Here is a 19105-nt window from a genome sequence, read left to right on the forward strand (position 1 = left end):
ACAGATAAAATTTTAGTAAAATCAAAAGACCTTGGATACCACCAGACCTGCAAAGGGTGATGAATTACATTTTATTTTTACGTTTCCGAAGTCAGCCAACAGCATTTTGCATGGAGGGGATTGTCATTTTGCTTAACACTCATATAAGCGGTACTCTTCCTTGTCATCCCATTATTCCCTCATACATTCCTTTATCACATCTTCCCTTCACATATTTTCAGTCTCGCCTCACAAGTTTCTGTCAAAGATCCTCTTTTCTGTCTCACACATCTCTTACCACCTCATTCTCAATCACATGCATACACACCCTCATCTCTCAATGAAATGCTAATCTCACAAACGTATATTTCTTTCATGTGCTCTTTTCCTTCATAAAGCCCACTTATTTTGACTTCTCACATACAACTTCCCTTACACTGGATTCCTTGCCGTGCTCACATACCTTTCTCAGCTCCTGTTTCTCATAAGAACTTTCTCTTTCGCTCTCTTCTTTACACAGAGCACACACGCTGTGTTTCCCTGTGCCCTATCACCACTGCAGATGTTGAACTTTGAAAATAATGCAGTTGAAAACAAAGCTGTGTTCCACAATGATACAACACCAACTCTGCAGATGAGTTTTGATGAGAAATTATATGCTACATAATTACACTGCACTCAATGCAACATACACTCCAAATAATACTGCTCAGTGCCACATAATTACACTCTACTCAATGCAACATAAATACACTCAACATAATACCACTCAGTACCACATAATTACATGTCACATAATTACACTACATTCAATGCAACAAAAATACACTCCACATAATACCACTCAGTGCCATATAATTACACGCCACATACTTATTCTACGCAACATAAATACACTACACATACCACATAGTGCCACATAATTATATGCTACATAATTACACTGCATTCAATGCAACATAGACTCCAAATAATACCACTCAGTGCCACGTAATTATAGGCCACATAATTACACTACTGAATGCAACATACTCCACTCAGTGCCACATAATTCTATGCTATATAATTATACTGCACTCAATGCAACATACACTCCAAATAATACCACTGAGTGCCACATAATTACACACCACATAATTACACTCTACTGAATGCAACATACACTCTCCATAATACCACTCAGTGCCACATAATTATATGCTACATAATTGCACTGCACTCAATGCAACATATACTCCAAATTATACTACTCAGTGCCACATAATTACACTCTACTCAGTGCTACATACATACACTCCATATAATACCACTCAGTGCCACATAATTACACACCACATATTTACACTATTCAATGCAACATAAATACACTCCACCTAATACCATTCAGTGCCATATAATTAAATGCCACATACTTACACTCTACTCAGTGCAACATAAATACACTCCACATAATACCACACAGTGCCCCATAATTATATGCTACATAATTACTTCATTCAATGCAACATACACTCCAAATAATATCACTCAGTGCCACATAAATACAGGCGACATAATTACACTCTACTGAATGCAACATACACTCCACACAATACCACTCAGTGTCACATACAGGGGTGTGGAATTTAATAAAATATCTACTTGTCCATGGGGCAGGTTGCTTCATAAATCTACTTGTCCTGAAACTAAATCCACTTGTCCCTTTTGTGCCATGTAATGCGGAGACAAATTAGGGTAGCAATCTCATTATATAAGCGCTCTGAAATAGCCTCTCTGATTATGCCAGGACTCCTTCCATAGTAGGGCTTGAATACTAGCAATTTCCTTATCTTGCTACATTTCAGCAGATCTACATACTGGGGCTGAAGGTAATGGTAAGCAATAGTTCCAGGGTTGGAATGCCCTTTTTAGTCTGTGCAAACCTCCTAACTTGCATGTGTTAAGGGTTTTCACTAACTCTGCTCTAATTTTTTTCTCATACTGAGAAATGCTGGAAATGTACTCCTGACAATGGCAGACATACAACTTCTTCCAGGGTTGGAAAAAAATTGGTTGGAAGGAAAGTGAACTTGCAAACACTCCGATTTTCGCATGAGCAGATCTACACCTGCATATTTGCTCATGCTAAATGAGGTTCACAAATATTTTCTAGGAGTACTATTTCTCTCTCTCTCTCTCTGCTAGCTTCACAGTGAGTGACAGAATTCTGTTATTTTACAAGGAGCATATCGACACACAGTTGTGCCAGGAACTACTGTGGCAATGTGTGCTTTTAGAGACCCAAAACTATTTTTGCTTTTGCCAATGTTTGTTATAATGGTGAGGCCTGGCAGCTCCCACATGAATTTGGTTTACAAAAACCATGCCAAAACAAGTCACGCATAGACAAAACCAAAAGGCTGACCAACAAATTCAGACCTACTGGCTTTACCACCGCTTGTTTATTTTTGTTTCCCATAATCTTATGAAAACTGGTTACAATGATTTTTCATTATGAATATTTTTGGGAAATACTGGCATACATCGACCCATTTTTAGGTCTCGGCTCGAAGGCTGCGCTTGCGCAGTCTCGATCCGAGATTTAATGACTTGGAGAAGAGGGGTTTGAACCCCCCCTCTTCTCCCCTGTTCTCCATTGGCTGGCCTCTTCAATGCTGGCCAGCCATTGGAGAAGAGGTCCCGTCACTCCGATCAGGCCCCGTCCTTTTCGGATCGGGGGGTGTGTTTTTTGCAGAAAGTCTAATTATCTCCTCCAGCCAATGGCAAGAGGAGATAACAGCAAAACACGCCCCCGAATCCGAAACCGCCGCTGCCTTTCTCCGAGGCATTTCTGCTTTGCCTCGGAGAAAGGCGGTGGTGTCCCGGCGTCTGATTTGAAAAGTGGAACCTGTCCTTAGAAAACAGCTTGCTGTGGCTGAGGAAGCCAGCTTGAAAATATTACACACAGGCCTCCTCGAGAGCAGGCAGTATGGCGGCAGACATTTGATTGGATCAACGAGAAAGTAGATCTAGGATGTTTTCTTTAAAACATATATATTGTACACCATTGGAGACATGTTGACTGATTTTAAGCTTATAATTGCTGCTGATATCAGAACGTCCTTCTTAACTATTTTTCACTGTTCTATCATTCACTTTTTTTCCTTGTAGTTCACCACCTAGGTGTTTTTTATTTTCATATTGAATCAGGCTTTCGGTCATAGGATGTATGGTTTGGAGTTCTTTTGATAGGCAATAGCCGGTGGGTTATCTATACTAGCGGTTCACACTATGCTTGGTTGATATCGTTTTCAGAAGCGTAAGGCATGAAATCCCATTCCAAGATGGCGCGCGCTTAGATTCATGAAGTAGATAGGTTCAGTCCCTTTTCGCTGCTAGTGATTGCAGTCCCATATATGGTAGACGCGGATGTGGAGAGCTGCATCGGTAGATGAGCAGGGTTTCCGTTTGGTCATCGGTAATCGTCTACGTTGGAGAGGTTTTGAAAAGGTGAGCGGACGCTCTTTTTGTCATTTGGAGTAATCATAGTTGTATTGATGTGTATTTTGCGGATGGTAATGGGTTTACTGGATCTGTCTTTTAGAAATCCCGTCCGAGCTCGATTCACCGAGTGGGGGTATTTGTTTTCAAAAGGTTGTCAGGAACCAAGGTCAGTGTAAAAGAAGTTTTGTTTATTTAAAGTTTGGTTTGTTTAAGAGTTTATAGAGTTGGTTTTTTTTTGGAATAAGGATTGGTATGTTTTTTTCTCTCTTCTGCTTCACAGAGTGCGTTCAATACATGGTCATCAGGTACGCTTGGTCTATGGTTTTTCTCACACACACACATGTTAGTGTGTATTATTCTATCATTTTGGGTGACTGGGTTCTATAAGGGTATTCTTTTAGAATTAGTTCGTTCTGACTTTAATCGTTCATTTGCAAAATCAGTATTAATTCAAAATTACGAAGAGATGTTATGGACTGTTGTATCTAGTATGCTTTTTTTGATACGTTGTAGCTGCTGTCTGCACTCATGAAGTTGAAATGATTGGATTTATTGTTTTAATTTTATCTTGTTTTTAGATTTTCCCCTGAAGAAGGGCCACCATACGGCCCGAAATGCATTGGGCGAGCATGAATATAATCAAAGTTTTGACCTATGTATAAATTGTAATGAACAAAGCATTATTGTGATTTGAACAATAATTAAATGTTGGTTTGAAAAACCGATCATGTTGCTAAAAACATTTTTTATGAAACTGTTTTTGAGAACGATCAGTCACAAAAAAGATTGAATACAAAGGTAAACTGATTTAAAATTAGCATTTGCACCCAGGGAAGGTTGCTCCGTAGCAAGAGTCCTTTACTTGCATTATCTCACATTTATCTCAGGGTCTGTTGAGACAGTCAGCCCCTTCACGGAAGCACCCCTAAAACATTACACGAATTATTTTTTATCGTATTGAGTGCCTTTCATACATTCACATTGGGGCAGACATTTGATTACCAGGTATTGTGTTCCGACCCGATCCCAACACGCAGTACCTTCTTCGCCGGAGTTCTAAGCGCACCGACTTTTTCGCTTAAGCTGGGGGCGCTGTCTGACCGCGTCCCTCCTTCCCTGCAGTCGCCATGGGTAAATCGGAGAAGCCCCGGGCGTGCATGTCCCCCTTCTCATTCTTCGTACAGGCCTGCAGGGCGGAGATTCGCAGGAGACACCCGGAGGCGCGGGTGAGCGTGTCCTTGCTCTCCCGGGCCTGCAGCGAGCGCTGGCGTAGCACCACAGCCCGGGAGAGAGCTGTGTTCGAGCACCTGGCCCAGGGCGACAAGGAGCGCTGGGAGCAAGAACGAGGGGGTGCGGTGCCTGCCCGTGTCCGGCCCCGCAAGGACCCCCGCGCTCCCAAGAAGCCGCTTACCGCCTTCTTCCTATTTGCCTCCTCGTACCGGCCACAGCTCAGGCTAGACTGTCCCGGGTTGTCCGTCCCTGAGCAGGCCAAGAGGCTGGGCCAGAAGTGGTCCGAGCAAAGTCCCGAGGCGCGGTGGCCGTTCGAGCTCAGAGCCGCCGTTCTGAAGGAGAAATACGAGGCCGAGGTTGCGGCCTATCGGAGCGGGGTCCTGGGCCAAGGGGAGTCACTTAACAAGCATTTACAATGCAACGGTCTCGGCATTGTTAAAGTTAGAGCTATTGGCATTGCTCATGACGATGCCGTTTCTTTAAATGTTTTAAAAACAAAAACATAAACAAAAATAATGTCATGAGCAATGCCAATAGCTCTAACTTTAACAATGCCGAGACCGTTGCATTGTAAATGCTTGTTACTACATGATGCTGCAAAGAAATGGTACCTAAAATTTTACAGTAGTTTAGTGAAATGTTTTTTTCATTTTTCTGTGAACTTTTTATTTTGAACGGAAGAGAATCATCAATCTTGCTTTCAAGCTTCTGAAAATATTTGCATCTACTCAAAGAGCATTCTGGGAGCATTATACATAGCCTCATATTGCTAAACATGTGTATACATTTTATACTGGAACCACTGTCAGTAGTGCAGTCCAAGCTTACAACATTTACTTAGAGCGCTCACCCTAATAATATAGGCTTTGTAATAATGAACCATAAATACAAATTTGAACAACATCGACATACGGACACAAATATTACCTTAACTGCATGCTTGCCTTTCCCTGGTCCATAATGTGGTACTATAAACTGTCAGCCAAAGGTTTTGTGCTGCAGGGCGTTGGGCCTACTTGTCCCAAGGACAAAATACATATGAAAACTTGTTGCCCTTGACCCCAAATAATATGTCCCGGGCGTCGGGCTATAGGAATTCCACATCCCTGCACATAATTACACGCCACATAATTACTCTACTCAATGCAACATAAATACACTCCACATAATACCACTCATTATCACATAATCACACGTCACAATTACTCTATTCAATGCAACATAGACACTCCACATACCACTCAGTGTGACAGTTACACGTCATATAAGTACACTCTACTCAATGCAACAAATACACCCCACATATTACCACTCAGTGCCACAAAATTACACGCCACATAACACTCTACTCAATGCAACAGTAATACACTCCATATTATACCACTCAGTACCACATTATTGCACGTCATATAATTACACTCTATTCAATGCAGCATAAATACTCTCCACATAATACCACTCTGGCACATAATTAAACGCAACATAATTACACTCTACTCAATGCAACATAAATACACTCCACATAAATGCACTCTATACCACATACCACCAATCAACATAAATGCACTCCACACCATGACACAATTTCACTAAACATAATTTCACTCAACACCACAGTTCCAGGCCACACAATCCAACTCCACACATTTTCAATACACACCACATAATTAAACATATTTCAACTCCACAATCCACAACGTACCTCTAATCAACACCATATAGTGTCGCCACCTGAGCACCAAACATCATTCACCACCACCATTTTGCATCAGCACACCACCTAAGCATCACGTCGGTCTGCCCTTGGAATCTGGCATCTGTTGATTCTCCCCTAGTGTCCGTCCGCTGCTCGTGTTCTAAATAAATTACTGTTTTCCAACCTCCACTCCCCCGTTTTTTATGTCCCGCTCCCCATAACAAAAAAAATTATTACAAACTAGCATAACAGGCAGGAAGAAGGTGCCAGCAGTGCAAGTACAAAAAAACTAGAAGACATTTTTTATGTTGAAATCATTTTTTTAATCCGGTTTTTCAGTTATATATAATGTCGTCTTCGTTTGTATAAAGGTAACAAAAATGCTTAACACTTTTTATTATAACTTTTTAACATAATGCACAGCAGCCACAATGCTCTACAACATAGCCAAAAGTTCTGGCTAAACGCATAAGGTGCCAAAGGCAAGACCTATTGGCTATGCCAATGCTTGTTTCTTATGTAGCCTCACAGGCGACTGCTAATCTGCTGTTGTGTGGGAAGGAACATAACATTACCTGCTGATCCCTCAATGACATGAAAGACGCCAAGTGTGGGAGTTTGGGTCCCCAACGCATTTCAGGTACATAACCCCAGGGTTGCCTGTACAGTACAACACTGGGTCTCTTTTGGCATACGTTTAACTTGGTTGTTGTGCCAATATGTGCCATGGACTAGGTATTTGCAGCAATGTTTTTTTCGTGTTACAGTATGTGGTTTCCATTCTCTTTGCATTCCTTCTTGGGTAAGTTACTTATGCAGACTCTTGTGTTACGCACATTATGTGAGAGAATGTTCTTAGTAGCTTTTCGGAAGAATATCCATGGGCGCATTTGTTTCGCTGTTTCTATTTTTTTTTTTTAACTTGAATAGACTGTTGCACTCTGTATGGGGTACCCTAGTTGGGATTCTGGTGTAAAGCATACATGCTACAACGTCGATGCTCTTGGTCCAGGTCCATGTTTGACGTCTGTTCATCTATTTCTTAGTTGTGGATTTTTTTTTCTTGGTTGTCTTATACAAACCCGTCCATGGAAGAGCACAATGGTTCATTGATGTAGCGGGCCCGGACCTGGGTACTTTATACATTGCTGAATGAATACTTCAGGGAAGCCGGGTGGCAGCCTGTGAAAACATTGAGCGGTCTATGGTGACATCACTGCCCCCACGGAGGCATAATAGCCTTTCGCAGGATGGCGGACGGCCTCCCTTGCTTGCTACCAAGGGGGTGTAAAGTTTTACTGTGCTCTGTGCGCTGCACATCTTGCATGCAGACACTCATGGGCTGTTCTAGTAAGTTGGTGTAGGAGGAGCAGCTCTCGGCCCTGCCAGATCGAATTACCTCAGCTCATAAATCCGCGGCACACACAAACACCCCCTTTCTTTTACCGTGCCGAGAGCACTTCCCGAACACTGGAACTTTATATGTGTGTGTTTAAGCCATACCTTCAGCAGTGTCCGCACTCATGAATGCGGGGACGGGAGGTGACGGTCGCGTGAGGAGGTGCAGAGTCGGCTCGTGGGAGCACAGAGCACCCATTGCTTGAGTGACTGCTGGCGGCAGCTCATCTGTGCGCACCTCATGGACCGGTGACGACTACCTGTGAGGCTGTGAGCGCAGGTAAGCATGCTTCCGTGTCAACATTGTGTGTGAAGCCGAGCGGGCCTGATACAAATTTTACTTCATCCATCATGGCTTTTACATCGCCGAGTTGGGCTTGTTGCCCATTTAATCTTTCAAACGTGCGCTAATGGTATTGTTTTCTTTGTGCTATTTTTCTTCCACTATTCTTATGCTTGTAGAGCAGCTGAATACGCTTAATAAGAAAATACTGTTTGTAATAGATGCTGGATGTAACGCAAGGCTGCCAAGGCCGTGGAAGGAGCCGTGCCAGTAGTAAAGTGAAAAGAAAGTTGAAGTGCGTCTCTTTCGGTAGTGCTGGGCTGGTGTCAAAAGCTTCTAATGGTTTAGAGTACTCCTGGGGCATCCCCATGCTTGCACCTCGGATCTGTATTAACAGTATTGGAGCTATGGTTGGCAGCAACACAGTGTGCCCTACCTGCACGCTGAATAGAGACCGCAAAGACCTGGTGCCACGCCTGCCATGCTTTTACTAGGTGCTTCCACTTTAACGCGGAGTCTTTATTTGTCCCTGAATCTGTAATCATTTGCGGATTTAAAAGTACAGACAGAGGACCTGAAACTTTTTTTCTCTCCCCGAAATGCGTAGAATGCTGGGATCTCTTGAAGCCCTTAGAATGGTGTATCCACTGCCCTAAAATTTTGAATTATTACACCAATAGGTTGGGGGCACCATTTTCCTAACACAGTTATATGACAAAATCGATTCCTTAGTAAAGAAAACAAACCAACACGGTTTTTATCTGGGCATCATTTGTCCTGTACTCTAACAAATGCATTAACTCAGAGTAGCTCGGCATCCCCAGGAACCACAAAGCTTTATGTATTCGAACTGTTTTCAAAATTTTGCTTGGGTGGAAATTGGTGAAGGTGTGCAATCCTTCAGGATTTATAAAGCGTGGCTCATCACCCAATAGGGAATCCAGGAGCTTGCAGGTCCCAGAGGCTTATTCGAATAACCAGGTCTTGAGGGCCATTTGGATTTCCGGAAGTGATGTGATGGTCCGGAGGTGCGTGGGGAGGCTGTTCCAGGTCTTTGCTGTGATGCGGGAGAAAGAGAGTCCTCCACTTATGCTTCAGTAGATGTGGGGAGCATGGGCAAGTGAAAGGGAGGCAGAGCGTAGTCTTGTCTACGGTTGGTGGAAGTTCAGACGATGGTTAATGTAGGCGGGTGCTTGGCTGTGTAGATCATTGTGTGTGGGTCAGCAGCTTGAATTGCATCTCTTCTGTACGGGGAGCCAGTGAAGTTGTCTGAGGTGAGATGAGGTGAGGTGTTTCGGGTTCGTTGCGGAAGGCCGAGGATGAGTCTGGCTGCGGCGTTCAGTATCTTGTAAAGTCTCTCTGTAGGAGGTGTGCGGCGATTCTTACGTAGAGGGCGTTGCTGTAGTCCAGTCGGCTGGTGATGAGGGCCTGTGTCACGGTATGTCTCTTGTGTAGGAGTAGCCACTTGGAGATCTTACGTTGCATGGGCAGAGTGAGGAATGAGGCGAGGAGATGGCGTAGATCTATGATTTCATTCTGGCGTGGTTGGAAGGAGCGGGTTGGTTCCAAGGCCTGGTGGCTGCCATGAGTCGTTCTAAGTGTTGCTGCTGTTGCCAAAGATCAGTACTTTCGTCTTGCCTGAGTTCAGCTGCAGGCAGTTCTTCATCCAGCTTGCGACGTTTGTCATGCATCTGTGGAAGTTGGGTCTGGTGGTGGTGTGGTTGTGGGTGAGTGTGAGGATTAGTTGAATGTCGTCTACATTGGAAATTATGTTGACCGTGGTATTTGATGATGTTGGCTAGCGGGGTCATATATGCGCTGAAGAGCTTAGGGCTGCGGTATGAGCCCTGGGGGACACCGCAGTTGATCTCCCTGGGTTCAGAGGTGGGAGGTGGATCCTCTGGGTTCTTCTGGTTAGGAAGGAGGTGATCCATCAGAGTGCGTCCCCTTGGATGCCAATGTGGTAGTCTTTCGATTAGTGTGTGGTGGGATACAGTGTCGAAGGCTGCTGAGAGGTTGAGGAGGGTCAAAGCAGCTGTTTCTCCTCGGTCGAGGAGGGTTTGAATGTTGTCAGTGGCTGTGATCAGGGTGGTTTCGGTGCTGTGATTGCTGCAGAAGTCGGATTGGGAGGTGTCGAGTAACTAGTTGTGTCATGGGTTGATTGTTGATTATCTTTTCCAGTACATTTGCTGGGAATAGGGGCCGGGAGATAGGGCGGTAGTTTTTGGATTCACTGGGGTTTGTGATGGGTTTTTTGAGTAGTGGTCTTTCTTCGGTGTGTTTCCAGGTGTCGAGAAATGTTGCAGAAGTGATAGAGGTGTTGAGTAGGGTGGTGAGTTCCTGGCCCATCTTTTGGTTTCTGACGTTGAAGTTGTGGTGCCGGCATGGGTTTGTGGGAGCTCCTGAGTGAATGGATTTCATGGTGGAGGTGGTGTCCAAGATAGAGAGGATGTTACAGGTGGGCAGTGTGTGATTCATGTCGGTTACGGTGGTGGCGTATCTGTCTAGAAAGTCCATAGGTGTGGGTTGGGGTTTGACGTTATTGTATATGATTGCGATCTTGGCACGGAAGAAATGGGCAAGGTTGTCGCACAGCTTCTGTGAGGGTGTGATGTGGTTTTCGCTGGCAGCCGTGTTGGACAATTCCTCAACATTGTGGAAAAGTTTCTTGGTGGTGTTGGCGCTAGTTTTGATACTTGCAGCATGGGCTGTCTTCTTTGTTGCCCTCAGCAGGCGGTGGTGGAGGTTAAGGGAGGTCTTTAAGGCTGCCCTGTCAGAGGTGTCCTTGCTGGCCCGCCATCTAGTCTCCAACTGTTTGATGTCTCTTTTCGTTCTTTTGAGTTCTTGGGTGTACCAACTGGCTTTTTTGGAGAATTTTCGCTGGATGTTGCTCTTGATAGGGACAATGCTGTCTGCGCAATTTCTTATCCAGATTTTGAAGTTTTTTACTCCCTGTTCAATGTTGGTGGCGGTAGCAGGTTGAAGGTGTTGAGGGCGTTTGCCATACTGGTCTCTGTTCCACCTTCAGTGGGGGGCTTTGGTTTCAGTGGGGGGCTTTAATCATCGGAACGGGCTCAGGGCCAGTCCCCCTGGCTCTCAGAAGCTAGGAATACGGGTCTACTCAAGGGATGACCTTCTAGCCTTGAACGCTAAAGGTAAGAACACTACATGTTTGTGATCAAAACTCAGGGCTACTCCCAAAGAGCCGGTAGCAACATGTCATAACTGTTACCCAACTCTTCCCCATATTTTATTTCACCCTATCAAACTGCCCGAACTTAAGAACAAGCATTTGCAATGCAATAGGTCTCGCATTACTGATAGTTTGAGGTATTGGTGTTGCAAATAATAATACAATGCCAATAGCTCATACTTTTAGTAATGCAAGACCTAGTGCATTGCAAATGATTGCATAGTGTGCCCGGAACAAGCATTGTATGTCTCAGTGCAGTACCGCAAGCTGTTCCTAGAGGTCCCGAGTGAGCAAGGCACTAGCACTGCTTGTCTAGGTGCAGCACCGCAAGCTGCTCCTAGAGGTCCCTAGTGAGCATCATAATCTTTGAAGATCTGGTAAATCCATCCTACCCATAATGCATTGCATACAAGACAGTACTAAGAGTACATTCAAATAGCTATGTCCATATATACAATTAGTAGCTTTGAAATGTGACAAAAGAATTATATTAAATCTAGGTTAGGTTGTACTCTATGTGGAGCTGATGAAGGGAAATTTATAGAAGGTCTAATATGAATGTGAGATGTGGTAGGTGCAGTACCGCAAGCTGCTCCTAGAGGTCCCCAGTGAGCAAGGCACCTGCACTGCCAGTACCACAAGCTGCTCCTAGTGGTCCCTAGTGAGCATCACAAACGTTTGGTCACTTAAGGTACTCCCATAATGCATTGCAGGCAAGAAAGTACCACAAGTACATTCAAATAGCTATGTTCATATATACAATTAGTAGCTTTGAAATGTGACAAAACAATTATATTTCCGGACTAGGTTGTATTTTATGTGGAGCCGATGAAGGGAAATTTATAGAAGGTCTAATATAAATGTGAGATGTGCTGGCGAGTAATGTAATCACTGCTAACCTTGTTTAGGACCAAGTGAGTGTCCTGTCTGAAGGCCTTTAAGAAAATAGTGCCTTGAGGTTGTAATTAGAACCTAGGGCGTAACAACACATGTAATAGGGGGTGTCCTCATGGGAGGTTACAAAAAGAAATAGGAAGTTACTAAGGATGGACTACAAAGCCTAATAACCAATGAAAAGCCACCATTTACAAAGGAAAGGGACAGGAGCCAATTAAAAAGATGGGCGGGAAGTAGGCGGAGGCTTTTTCACTTATCTTGAATACAGCATGGCTAGAAGAGACAGTGCAGGCGCTGCCTAGACGAGACCCAAAAAGGAACAGAAAAAGCCTGAAGTCGATTCACTGCACTGCTTATTGCTAAATGCTAGATCACTGATCAAACACAGCACAGAGTGTGCATTATTCATTGAGGAGCACAACATAAAACTAGCATTTATAACCGAGTCATGGTCCGATAAGGCCGCAGGACCAGACCTGGCTAAAGCCACATCTCCTGGGTTTCTGTGCTACACTCAAGACAGACCCCTTAGGTGAGGGGGAAGGACTAACAATCATTTATCACAACTCCCTACAGTCCTCCTTCCAGATAGCATCCAACTTGGACTGCGAAGCACTATCGTTTAATTTTTACACTACTCATCACAACTCATATAAGGGCATCCTTCTTTATTGACCTCCAGGTCCAAGAGGTACCTTCCTAGCATCGGTTGGGACTTTGTTAGAGGTCGGGCTCTGCGCCGTCTCATTCACAATCCTTGGAGATTTTAACTTCCATCTGGAAGCACTCTCCCACCCTGACACAGTTAGTCTTTTGGAGGTGATGAACTGTGGGGAACTAAGGCCCCTTGTAGAGGACCCAACGCATGCGGCAGGGCGTACATTAGACGGGATCTTCTCCAACAACCCTCAAATAATTTGCACAGATGTACTGCCACTTGTCTGGACAGATCATGCCGCCATTCTATTTGATGTAACACCTCCTAAACCCCACAACATCAAAGAAGCACCTAAAAAGGAGATGGAAACAAGCGTCAGGAAGAAAATCAATAGCTCTGAGTTAGGTGACTTTCTCAGGACAATGGCCCGCCATCATCCTGCCGAAGTAGATGCCACAACCTCCTACACAGAACGAATAGTGATAGCATGCAAAAAATTTGCCCCGGTGAAACTATGGTTCCTGCGTGCGTTCTCAGTCCTCTGCCCCCTTTTATTCTGGAGAATTGAGGCAGCAAAAAGACGCCTGTAAGCGCTTCGAGCGCAATTGGAGGAGAGGTTATTAAGATGCAGATAAAGAGTCCTACAAACAGAGCATAACCCTTTACAAAAAACAACTGTTTAAAAGCAAAAGGGCCTTCGTCACAGAGAAAATTACACAGGCAAAATCTTCAACTAAATAACTCTTTAAAACAGTCACCAAACTGACTACTCCCTCTACCCCAAAAACTCAGAGTAGTCCAGAACTCTGCGGGGAAATAGCCACCTTCTTTCTACAGAAGATGGAAGCCATTTTCTCCTTGTTCAGACTCTCCCAGACAGTACAGGCTGGGGAGCCAGGCATGTTGGCGAGCAACACAACCGAATCCCGACCCATCCTAGATAGATTTTCACCACTGACGAAGCAGGACACCACTAATCTGCTGACTTCCATCAGATAGGAATCCCCAAATGAGTTCCTGAGCTTATCTGCGCGGAACTCACCCCTCTATTCAATGCCATGTTTGAGTCTGGGCAGTTCCCCAAGAGATGGAAAATTGCTTCCATCCAACCGCTACTGAAAAGACATAATCTTGACCTTAAGGATCCCAATAATTACCAGCCAATCTCTCGTCTTCCCTTGCTGGCAAAAATGGTCGAAAAAACCATGACTTCTCAACTAAGCACGTTCCTCCAAGCTAACCACATACTAGATCCCACTCAATACGGATTCAGGGCAGAACATAGTACAGAGTCGGCCCTTTCATCATATGTGCTGCCAGGGCATAGAATGAGCTTCCTTTCCATCTCAGAAACACCATCGAGCTCTTGGCATTTAGGAAGGGACTGAAAACCTGGCTACAGTCGGCGCCAGGACTCCCTCGGGTAATCGTTGCGCTTAAGAAATTAAATTAACATAACTCACAACATCTTGGGCGTGGCGGTGCAGGGGCTGGAGATGCTGCAGTGGATGATGGAGTGATCGGACCATGAGAGTTCTGTGACATGGCGGTATTTGACGTGGTTACTGGAGTTGATATATGGGTTCAGTGTGTGTAGGGTCACAGACGATCTGGGTCAATCCGAGGCTGCTCATACTGCAGAGGTGGGCAGTGTTTTTGTTGGTCGGGTCGTCTATGTAGAAGTTTAGGACACTGAGGGAGATGTAGTTCTCTGAGTCTAAGGCTAAGCCACCTCTTTTGTTCATGTATATATTTATATTCGGGAGCATGGGTGCTGGACCGTGAACTGCTCCTTGTCCTTCCTCTTGTGATTAATGATATCTTCTGATTGGTACAGGACACTCACCTCACCTGATGCCTATGAGGCAGAGCTACTAGCATTAAAAGGTATTTATTGTATGAAGCAAGTTTAAGAGAGCATATAGTGCTTCTAGCCCTTCACATAAACAGCAGCAAATGTTTCCCAAGAGTTTTTAAGGTACAAGCTCCCCTGCCCCTCCTTCCTCATTTTCCTCTTGAAGGTCTTTCAAACCATTTTTCAAACTTATTTTATAGGAAATTTCCTCTAAAAGACAAGTAGCTTCTGCGGGAATGCATGGTTGGCTTACTACATATTTCCAGTGCACCTTTACACATACAAACATCATGATTTCCTGCACAAAGTGAAGATAGTTGCAGGGGCACCTTAGAGCCTTGTATTGGGAAAGGTAGACACCATAACAAGGGAATGTGCACACAGGAATATTATGATGAGTGCACACTAAAGTTTCGTTTTTTTCCTCACATTTCTTTTCCTCACTTCTTCTGAACCTCTTTCTCTAAAAATGTGCAGGCTCAATACAAGCCTGCATAACAAGTATACCGAAGATGCGTGAGACTTGCGAGGTAAAAAAAAAAAGTGGGATCTGACTACCAAAGCTATAGTCCTGATGAAGGCCTAAACACATTTGGGTAAAGAAGGCCGAAACGTGTTGACCACTCGTGTGATGCTTAGAACAGATGGCCTGTTAAACTAATTTCACCTTTTAACCTTACGCCTATACTCTTTGTCCACATTAAACTGCATATTTAAGGTGTAGGAGGTAATTTTAGATCCACTGCACAGATCCCACCAGTATCCTCCCTCAGACAGAGGCGGTACTCACCTGGGAAGCGAGTACACTGGCGCCACCCAATAAGATACTATAGTAGTGGTCACCTACACCACCAGTGGCAATTACTGGTGGAGGGTTTCAGGCTAATACTTAAGGGACCTGGGCCCCAGACACCAGTGTAGTCCACTCTCCATATTTGTTCAGCTATTGTTTGGTGTTGCTCCGTTACGTCTTTAACTTGAGAAGCCAGTGTAGTGAGAACAGTTTCATTGGTTTGGACCTTGTCCTTAAGTTTGCGCTGGTCGTCGCGAAGTAAAGTGGTGTCAGGGGCCACTGTGTCGATGTTGTATTCCAGTATTGCACTTGTGCCTTCAGTCACCTCAAGGACGCCGTCCTGCTTGTCTTTGTCGGAACCGGTTTCCAGTATTGTTGACTCTGCTGGGGGGGGGGGGGGGGGGGGGGGTCACTGTGAGGTCATGGGGTGCTTCCACTGTCCCAGTCCCCTCTGCTGGCTTCTTAGTTGACCTGCACTTTCCCATTTGTGATATTCGGGTCCACAGGATTATTTCCCAGCCGTCGCATTGCTGCTCTGGAAGTGGCCAGATGATGTGCAGCCCACCAGACGCTCAAGTAGACTGCAGGGGGCTTCAATAGCAGCACTCGGGCCAGCATGAGCAGCCGCAGTATTTCCAAATTGGGCTTCCAAGCCTTGAGCGACCGTGAATAGTCACTCCTGCTCAGGGTATCTGTCTCGTCTGCAGTGCCAGGGGATGCAGTTTGCGGGGGGGGAGGTCTTCAGCTTGTGCCAGGAGGCCCATCAAGCAACCCAAACCCCCCCCCCCCCCATTCAGCAGAATCAGCACAATAAGCAGATGAGGGGGTGTCATGTTCTTAAGTTTTCGAGCACTCAATGGCTTCTCAGGCACTTACATGCCTGTGCTCTGTGAGGCGCTCTTTAAAGAATCCACATTAAGAAGGTCCTAGTACTCCTTAAGGTTTGCTCAATTTTGCCAGGCAGCACCAGATTAGGCTACTTATGGTAAAAGTGCAGGGTCTGTTAGAGGGCCATATGTTGGGCTCCCATCTTAGTGTACTGTATGTGGTAGTCTTTGTAGTTACAGGCTGCACCATGGCAAGTCTGAGGTTGAATAAGGGATGCAGGCCAAAATGTTTATTAATAACGGCTCCGTTGCTCCCCATGGGCTGATCGCCTGTACTCACTCTACTTGTAGTCATTGGTCCGTTAGCGGGACCGGCAACCTCTGTAGCCACCATTAGTCAGTGGTAGGCCAGAACCGCTCACCTTCAATTTCAGCATCTGGTGTAAGGAGCCGGTGCCGCTAGGCCTCTGCAATCTCAGAAGAGAGGCTCCCCATAACTGCTCATCACCTGCGCCAAGGTCTTGGACCAGCTTGCCATTTCCTCAGTCGTGGTCCCCACTCACCTCTGCTGGTGTAAGTTTTTTGAACCTGTCGACTGCTGCAGATGAGACAGGTCTCCTCATGCGGCAGTGCTGCTTCTCGCTGTGTGGTGCTCCTAGCCTGGTCGCTCCTGCAGAACATGCTGTGGTGATGAGCTCTTCAAAAAATTTAGAGCAGGTCTTTTCCCACAACAAGCCTGTGAAAGAGAATTGTGTTTTTCAGTCTCTGGGCAGATTCCCTCACTCCGATGTTGTTTAATCATGTCCGGCGTGATGGCAGAGTCCTCTCAGGCAGAGTCCACCATGTTTGCACCCCCACTGTTGCTATTTCATAGCCCTAAATAACCAGGTTTAGAATGTGGTGTTCACCCTAGTGGCTTGTAGTCAGAGCATACGTAACTACATGATAAACCTGATAAACAGAGTGGATGGTTAACACAAACCAGAGTTCTTGATTGTTATGTACGATTATGCTCCTGTATGCCAGATAAATAGCAAATATAAAATATTTTGACCATACGTATAGTTTTGTAGTAGTGATTTTTGCAATTTTGATGCTTGTTCATCATTTGTTGTTCACTGTTTCTAATAGCATGAGGTGACACTTAAAGGTAGTGGAGGTAAGGCCTGGTTACCATTTTTGTTGAAAAATATTAACACATCAAACAGTGGCTTTTGGGTGTGTATAGTCAATCCTGAAAATCTTTTGAAAATCCTCACCACATGACAAAAGTAGGGACCATGAAGGGGGTGGGCCCTGGGCAGAGTGACTGACCCTTTAGTCTGTCACACTCTGCTTTCCCACGGAGGTGCATTAGGAAGGGGTGGGGATTTGTTTTGGGCAGAGTATGAGCACCCTCTTCTAAATCGGAACCCCTCCCCAAAAAAAGAAACAAACTTTTGAGGCTTCTGCTGATGTCCTGGGGAGTTTGCAAAATTTGTGTTGTGATGGACTTTAGCTATGCAGAGCCTCTACAAACAAACTGGAAACAAAATCAGGGTAGGTGTTTCGAGCCCACTTTGTCTTCCACTGTGTGACATCTGCTGTTTACAGGGACACTGTGTAAAATGAGCAGAAATTGTAGGACACTAAGCGAGCAAGGAAAATCGAACGCTAGACCACCTCCCAGCGAGATTTCTCAATGCGGGCGGTTGCAGATGGTCGCGACCGCTCTCGTTGCAAAACCTTCCGTTTGCATTGAGGAAGCTACCGCTTGAGTAGAACATGTACTCAAGCGCAGAAAAAAGCAACACCTTCCTGCACGCCGCATGGTGCCGTTCGCACAGATTTTCCAGCGCGGGACAAAAACCCGCCCCTAAAAATCAGCGCAGACAGCGCAACATAACCCACTCTGGTCCTCGTAACGAGGCAGAGTTTTTTGGTCATGCGGATCTCCGCCCAGACCCAGTGCTCCCATTACTTTACTTTAGCAATGTGTTGTTCTCTTACTTCAAGACTGATTGATGTGTATTTTCTCAAAAAATGAATTTGAGTGAGAATTGGGAAAACAATCACATTTTAAATGTGTCCGATTTCTGCGAAATTACGAATGTGAATATTATAGATATTTCTTAGTAGCTATCGGTAAGTATTACTGTCTTGTGGCTGTTTAGTTGTCTTATGGTTCCTCGTTAAAACAGTTTGTCCACTGCATCTAGTACTAGACCTGGCCAGCAAGTGCATGGCACTGAACTGTTTGTTTTGGCATTGAAGTCTGTGTTTGTTTTGCTTGCTATAAAAGGATCTCCTTTCCCATCGCTTTGAGCTTTTTGGGGTGTGTGCATTTCCCCCTTGTCCCGCTGTTAGGTAATTGTTCTGTGCCGTTTACTTGTAGGTTACCATGGCAATGACTGCTGGGACTGCAACATCCTTTCCAATGAGCCACCACACCCAGGAGCGAGTGACGGTAGCCAAGCTCACACTTGAAACCTTCTACAGCAACCTCATTTTACAGCATGAAGAGCGAGAAACACGGTACATTTCAGACCATTGCATGTTTCAAAATTCTTATTTCGGGATGAGAAGGGATGGAAAGTTGTCAAGTCTATCTGACAACCATATATGTATGAAGTCGTTTTTCCCAAACAGGGAACCATTGCATTCTTTTCAGACACATTGCATTATAACAAAGATGGCATGTTTGTTTTTGTGATCTGAAGTGCATTCAGATAGCCGGAGTTTATCGGAGGTAAAAGGACAGTTCCTTGAATTGGCACAGAATGCAACATGCCCTCTTTTGCCCGCCTTCCTGTTTCTTAACCTTCCCCCATATT

General features: G+C 44.9%; 1 protein-coding gene and 1 pseudogene across 7 annotated transcripts in view; both read left to right on the forward strand.

Annotated features, from left to right (window-relative positions):
• The window catches only part of STK38L (serine/threonine kinase 38 like), a 492424-nt gene that overhangs the window by 148872 nt on the left and 324447 nt on the right, over positions 1 to 19105 (forward strand). For 6 of the 7 annotated variants that reach the window (XM_085652796.1, XM_085652799.1, XM_085652802.1 and 3 more), the window contains one exon: positions 18667 to 18806. In XM_085652796.1, coding sequence (XP_085508922.1) covers positions 18673 to 18806 — 134 coding nt within the window. In that variant the 5' untranslated portion in view covers positions 18667 to 18672. Of the gene's footprint in view, positions 1 to 7948; positions 8067 to 18666; positions 18807 to 19105 lie in introns of those variants that run through there. The other variant, XM_085652801.1, reaches the window with a different exon arrangement.
• On the forward strand, positions 4590 to 8563 carry LOC146855183 (high mobility group protein B2 pseudogene; annotated as a pseudogene).

Source organism: Triturus cristatus, chromosome 4_1, assembly GCF_964204655.1.
Source record: "Triturus cristatus chromosome 4_1, aTriCri1.1, whole genome shotgun sequence".
Classification (NCBI taxonomy): Eukaryota; Metazoa; Chordata; class Amphibia; order Caudata; family Salamandridae; genus Triturus; species Triturus cristatus.